The sequence below is a fragment of the Colossoma macropomum genome, unplaced genomic scaffold (genome assembly GCF_904425465.1).
Source record: "Colossoma macropomum unplaced genomic scaffold, Colossoma_macropomum, whole genome shotgun sequence".
NCBI classification, from domain to species: Eukaryota; Metazoa; Chordata; class Actinopteri; order Characiformes; family Serrasalmidae; genus Colossoma; species Colossoma macropomum.
In genome coordinates this window covers 39,197-46,115 of record NW_023494789.1, presented here as the reverse complement: position 1 = coordinate 46,115, position 6,919 = coordinate 39,197, and the positions used below count along the sequence as shown (strand labels likewise).

Sequence of the window (6,919 nt, the reverse complement as noted above, 5' to 3'; positions counted from 1 at the left end):
CTCTCCTGGAACTGTGAATTTCAGACTGCAGTACATAAAGCGCAGGTAAATAAAGCGACTCAGAGCCGAGCAGGATCAGAGATCTTTACATGTGCAGCGCGTATTTGCGCTGTCGTGAATAAGTCATTTAGTGTCGTTACTGTTTGTGCTTGGCGAGCTTGTCCAGCTTGCTAACCACACCAACATGGCGGATTTTGCTCGCCGCCAATCCAGCCTTGATCGCGCCCATTTCGCAGGAATGTCAAGTACGACTGACTCAAAGCTGCTTCGCTAAAGTGCAACACTTAAATGAAAAGTTGTGCTAGAAAAACTCGGCCTCTACTAGGACTACATTTACCATCCAGTTGTGAGACTACAAAAAAACGTCATGACGTACATGACGCAGGACGTGACTACGTGTTGGGAATGACACAGGAAGCTGGACGAGGCAGCAGTTGAGGTTGTAGTTGTGTAAAAAAGGACAAATTTGTCCGAAACTGTGGAAAAACTGCGGGACAGCAGGTTCGTACAGCCTTTACATCTGGAGATTGTGTAGAAGAAGCAGCAGATTGTAGAATTTATCCCGAACTGATCAGATTGAAACGTCAACAATGAGGCCCCAGATATCGGCAGGGAAACACTGACAGTGTACAAACTGCAGTTTATAACAGTAGAATAGGCATTTATTACTGTTCATTGTGCAGGTATGATAAATTATGGCTTTTCCTTTTAAACAACGAGTTAAATGCTGTAATCGGAGGCCTGAGCTCGCGTCCTCTTTGCTATCTTTGCTCTTTTGTAGACTAAGGGTTTTAAAATTTAATACAATGTTTGTTAAATTGCATGATTGGCTTAAAAGAGTCAGGTATCGGCTTTCAGATATTTATTTATTAATATATGCTCAAGGAAAGTGATTAGTGAGTTTTTGAGGGCTCCAGATTAACTGGACCTTTGAACTGGACGTTTACAGGTATTCTAAGGTGTAAAAATAACATTGCCAAAATTCTGCTCTCCCCTGTCAAAATCATCATTTTTGAACGTATGATATATATCACATAATCTACACACCAAGATAAGTTACCAGACTAAGTTTGTTTTGAATCAGACCTTCAGAGAGGGGAGTATAATTTTGGCAGGTTCAGAGTTAAAGGTTCAGCAATCTGCTGATATTTCAACCAAATTTAATCTTAAAAATAACTGCAGTCTTAATCCCAATAGCCAACTTCATTATGCAGTACAGTGTACGCATGTTTATAACATACTTGATTAAGCACTCTAGAATTGTCTTACTCAGATATCACTTAGCTAGCTAACTGGACACAAGCAAGGGTCTCTATATTTCATGAACAGAGAAATAGAAGTCACGCTGTCCAATAATGACAAGGAAAAAAAGGTAATACTACAACTTCACATCGTCAGACTGTGTTCTCGTAATACTTATTATGACTGAAAGGCAAACAGCCCCCCAAGTGCTGCGCCAACAACTGTTTTTGGTTCGTTACATTAAATTAAACTAGCACTGTGAGACTGTTTGGCTTTAGGTCCTGTTCTAGTATTTTCTGTAAATGAAAATTAAAGATTAACCGTTATTTACACAGCCTTCCACCCAGTGAGTGCTGGGATAGGCTCCAGCTCCCCCTGCGACCCAGAAGGATAAGCGGCGTAGAAAATGTGTGTGTGTGTGTTTGTGTTATTTACACACACAAGCAACTGAAATGCGAGTGTAATCTGCAGCGTCCATATTCCTGCGTGACGGGAGTGAAATTCTGCCAGGCCGCTTCGTCTCTGGAACGTGGTAGCTGGACTGCTAACCGGATTGTTTAGCGCGTTTCATCATCAGGGCATCTAAACAGCCTAATGATCATAATGCCCTCGTACGAATGCGACCATGTGACATTTTAACTTAAGCACTTTAAAAATGGCCCTGTTTATATTAACTCTTTTTCTTTTGTTCTATAACAGTATGTTGCCCACCACCACATACTCCCCCCAGAGGCAGGGCAATGGCAGCCTTAACTCGCGGGATGCGGCGCGGCACACAGCTGGCGCAAAGCGCTACAAATACCTACGCAGGCTCCTGCACTTCAAGCAGATGGACTTTGAGTTTGCCATGTGGCAGATGCTCTACCTGTTCACGTCACCGCAGAGAGTGTACCGCAACTTCCACTACCGGAAACAGACCAAAGACCAGTGGGCTCGGGACGACCCTGCTTTTCTGGTGCTGCTCAGCGTCTGGCTTTGCGGTTAGTACAGAGGGAGTTTGGGGCTCAGGTCGGGGGGGAGGCATAAGGATCGTACCTAATAGACGTGCATGGTAATTTAAAGGTACAGACATCCAAACTCACCTTACTTACTTCATTTAGTTGTTAAGGACTCAAAACAGGCGTGTAGTAAGAAATAAATTAAACAAATAGTGTGATGTAGAATATGGTGACACAAGCAGCCAATTTTATGTCTCACATTAAGCCCAAAAGGCACAACTAGACAGATCTGTGTCTGGGCATATTTCTAAACTAAAAGATGACAACTTTGTATAGTTTAAAGTTGTGTGAGTTATTGTTTTGTAGGTCAGCTGGTAGTATATCACACAAAGCTAAAACACAAAGATAAATCACTAAATCTATCCAGCTATCAAGTATCAGTGTTGTTAAATATAACAATGTGAAATACTTTCTTATTGGGATATTTGAATATATTTGTTTAAAAGTTTGGGTATTCAAACAGCAGGAATGGGTTAATATGCCCATCCCTAGTTTCTTACAATCCTGAATAACATAAAAACCTTATGACCTGTAAAAACAGGAGCACTGTAAGAAAAAGGCAGCATGCAGCACATTGCCCTGCCTTTGTTTTGAGTGTATGAGAGTGAATGAGAGTGAAGTTGTTGTTTTGTTTTGCTTTTCTCCGCAGTGTCCACCGTGGGCTTTGGGCTGGTGCTGGATATGAGCTTTTTGGAGACACTGAAGCTGTTACTGTGGGTGGTGTTCATCGACTGTATTGGAGTGGGGTTGCTCATTTCCACACTCATGTGGTGAGGTCAATGACAGATTACCACAAATGCAGTCTTCTTGAAATTTTACAAAGCATGATCATTTATAATTATTTAATCATTAAAGTTCACTGGATATTTTGGCATGTGTGTGTTTTCTTCTAGGTTTGTGACTAATAAATACCTCATGAAGCATCATAGCAAAGACTGTGATGTGGAGTGGGGATATGCCTTCGATGTTCATCTAAATGCTTTCTACCCTCTGTTGGTCATCCTACACTTTCTACAGCTGTTTTTCATCAATCGTGAGTAGTCTAGTACAATTCAGTACACTGTATGCCCATTTTGTACAGTGCTGTAAATTTTTTATTGTGTTTGTTGACTCATATTTCTCTGTTTGAATAGACATTGTGGTCATAAAATCAGGGTCGTTCATAGGATATTTTGTGGGGAATACATTGTGGCTCATTGCCATTGGCTACTACATATACATCACATTCCTTGGCTACAGTGGTAAGTGTGTGCTCCTTAGTAGTTCCTTCATATATGTGACTTTTTGTATCTTTAGTTGTTCTTGTAATTTTTATTTATTTGCATTTAAAGTATTTTTTCCATGTTTTGCTATAATTTCGTACTACTATTACTTACCACTTCCTATTACTTTATTTTTTTCAACCACTATTATTATTACCGTTATTATTACTATTTTTCTTCTTCTTCTTCTTCTTCTTCTTCTTATTATTATTATTGCTACTTCTACATTATCAAACAGTTATGAGACAGTTGCCAGTTTTAACGACATATCAAACTGTACAACCCAATTATTACCATACTGTTTCAAATTTTAATAATTCCAACAGCTGTGTAAAACACATCAAAGGTAAATTGGAAGTAAACCTACTTGTTGAACACGAACCAGGACAATGCATGTTTACACAAGACGTCTAGTCAAACTCAAGGCTGCAGCCGAGGTAGGAGAGACATCGCTAGCTCTGGTATAAGAAAGATCCTCTTCAGTGTGCGTGAACGCACTTCCAAGACGGCCTGCACAGGCTGTACCGACATCATGGCTTCCAGGCGTATACTTACATTACAAACTCTGGTTCCATCAACTTGTCACTCACAAGCCTATTTCTAAGGGTGGAATCATGAACCTTGTCTGAGGTGAGCAGTTCCCTTAGATGTTCATCTGGGTTCTTTTGTATCTTCCTGGAAGAGTCGTCACCTTGTTCTTAGAGGATTTTTGGTATGCGAGTCACTTCTGGGAAGATTCATCATTGTTCCAAGTTTTCTCCCAGAGCCATAGAGTGGTTTTACAACCCTTTCCAGACTGAGACACATCAATAACTTTGTTTTGTCGTCTCTATCAGAAATTCTTTTTATCGCAGCATAGTGTTCGACCTTTTAGCCTACTTCACATTCCTGGAAAGGTTCTGTTTAAGGGAAGTTTAGATTCTACAGGGCTGTGAGTAATGAAGCCTGAGTGTGTCAAGTTTAATTGGTTCCAGTTATCAACTAAGTTTGGTAAACTGTGTAACTAATTACAGTTACTTTTTTACACATGGTCATTTGGTGTTATGTCATGGGTACAATTTTTTTCTTAAAGAAATCGAAGAAACTAAATGAAGACACAAACTAATCCAGTTTTGAAAGCTGAATTATTTCGCATGCTTTTGTTATAAATGTCTTCAGCTGTGTAGCCATACAGGCCTTTGTTGTTGTAATTTGAGCTTAATAATGCACCACACATTTTCAGTGGGAGACAGGTCTGGACCGCAGGTAGGTCAGAAATCCTTGCAAACGCTCAAAAACATTATTTTTAAACTGTTGGACTTTTTTGCCGATGTGTTTTTGGCATCACCTGTATAAGTTTTGAGAGTTTTACAATGCTGCTAGTCTGAAACTGGCCCTGTTCCAACTTTTTTGGAATGTGTTGAAGGCATTAATTTCAGAAGTTGATAAGTTAAAACATTACATATCTTGTCTTTGTACTGCTTTCATTTAAATACTGGTTAAAGTAGATTTAAAAATCACTGTGTTCTCATTTTATTATATTTGGAATGGGGTGTGTGGATAGTTTTGGCATTATAAAGAAATATGAGAGGTTCGATTAAAAAAAATCTGTCAATAAAATGCACGTAGAAAGTGAGTGTCTGTGTTTTAACAATGCAATGATAATCCCCAAAAGAACCATGACAGTTTTGCTCACTGATATCGTGATGGGACATTATCGTCCTCTTGTTCCTACAATCAACATAACATTGTGATTTAGTTAACTGTTTGTGCAGAGATGGTGAGAAGACTTACTTTCTTACAAACTCTCTCTCTCCATTTCTTTTTCTAGCACTGCCCTTTCTGAAGAACACAGTTATTCTCCTCTACCCTTTCGCTCTGCTTGTGCTTCTCTATGTTCTCTCCATCACCTTGGGCTGGAACTTCACTGCAGGCCTTTGCTGGTTCTACAAGCAGAGAGTCCGATAGGGGGCGCGACGACATCTGCTTGAATGGAACTTGCTGTTTCAGTCTGGATTGTGCTGCTTTCAGAGACTTTCATGGACAGCGCCGTTCTCGCTCCTTGGACTTAAACACTTTTGTATACTTTGTAAATAACAGTTTGACTGTAGGTGAAACAAAAGAGAAAGAATGTGAGAATTGTTTATAAAGTATTGTTCTTTGTTTTGTTTTTTAATTTGATATTCTTTAACTTTTCTGATATTGAACAGAAATGGTGACAAGCCAAGCCTTTTTGGGTAAAGATAGCGCAAATATGTTATGATGGATTTTCTTTGGGTGCATTTCATGATTCTCTATCAGAACAAATTCAATAAACAGGTTTTTACAGTATCACAATGCAGAATAAGCAGGATTGTCTTTTCGTGGCAGGAATAAACAGCTAAAGGATAAGAAGTTCAAAACGACAAAACATGGCAGCTGTAAATCTTTAACTGTATTAGCTTTTTTCATGATGGAAAACACAGTGTCATTTATATGGTGCTGTTAGAACACATAACGCACAGCCTGCATAGCTTTGTCAGTAAATTACAGCAAAGAGGTGCTTATTAGTAAACAATTGGTAAATATAATTGTAGGGCGAGTCATAGATTGTCAGTTGTATCAGAGTAGGAGACAGTTTGGTATCATATTAAGCAAACAGGTTATTGCATAATATAGTTGCACACTGAGTTTAGTGCACACTCAAATTAAATCTAGAGCCTCATAACTACTGGGAAGTGTCCAGCCAATTAAGGCCACTGTTACTATTAACATTTTATTTATTTATTTATTTATTTTTTCTAGTCAACTGTGCAGGGAAAGACTGTTTTCTTCAGACTGGTTTAAAAATCTTGAAGTTGGGCACAATTCCCACAATCCGTGAGTGTAAATTCGACTGCAGGCTGCGCGCAGATGGAGCTGATAAAATGGAAGAGAAGTCAGGGACATTAATGTTTAACCCTAAAGCTAAAAGATGTAGTTTTCTAAAAAGTAATCTTGCGTTATGATTCCTTGGCTGAAGGTAAACCCGTGTAAATATGATTAAACCGAAAACACTAGAATGAGTTTCCCTTCATGTTTTTTTTTTCTCGCAGGGGCACAGCTATTGCGCAAACTCCACACAAGCCACACCCACAGCCTCACTCTTACATCAGCCGTGAAGAACAAAGCTCAGTTATTTTATTGAGGACTTTTTCTGATAAAAGTAAAGATTGCAGATAATGCAGTATGTTGTTTGGGGGGCGGCGGGAGGGGCTTAAATGAATGCCTCCCACCATGCAGCGTTTATCATCCGGCCCGGTCTAAGCACGAGACCACGGTGGCGCTGTAGCGATGAGACATTCGATTCGGTTTACAGAACCGATTCTTTCGAATGGTTCGTTTCAGTAGTTTATACGATTCTTTTTGAAGGGTTCAACCGATCCGATTCATTTTTGTTCCCGTGGCTGAGGGCCAGGG

At 39.6% G+C, this 6,919-nt stretch overlaps 1 protein-coding gene across 1 annotated transcript; it reads left to right on the top strand.

Moving 5' to 3' along the window:
- Positions 1-368: 368 nt before the first annotated feature.
- unc50 (unc-50 homolog (C. elegans)) lies at positions 369-5,812 on the top strand. Its single transcript, XM_036569742.1, has 6 exons — positions 369-501; positions 1,942-2,222; positions 2,890-3,010; positions 3,134-3,273; positions 3,374-3,481; positions 5,313-5,812. Exons 2-6 carry the CDS (start codon positions 1,943-1,945, stop codon positions 5,447-5,449), a joined length of 786 nt encoding a protein of 261 aa, XP_036425635.1. The 5' UTR covers positions 369-501; position 1,942; the 3' UTR covers positions 5,450-5,812.
- The last annotated feature ends 1,107 nt before the right edge of the window (positions 5,813-6,919 follow it).

What these genes read in the sequence shown, in the direction of transcription:
- unc50 (XM_036569742.1), top strand. Translation starts at nt 1,943, where the DNA reads ATGTTGCCCACCACCACATACTCCCCCCAGAGGCAGGGCAATGGCAGC. An exon ending in GCTCAGCGTCTGGCTTTGCG is followed by an intron (nt 2,223 to 2,889) that starts GTTAGTACAGAG and finishes TTTTCTCCGCAG; the next exon opens with TGTCCACCGTGGGCTTTGGG. An exon ending in CACATTCCTTGGCTACAGTG is followed by an intron (nt 3,482 to 5,312) that starts GTAAGTGTGTGC and finishes TTCTTTTTCTAG; the next exon opens with CACTGCCCTTTCTGAAGAAC.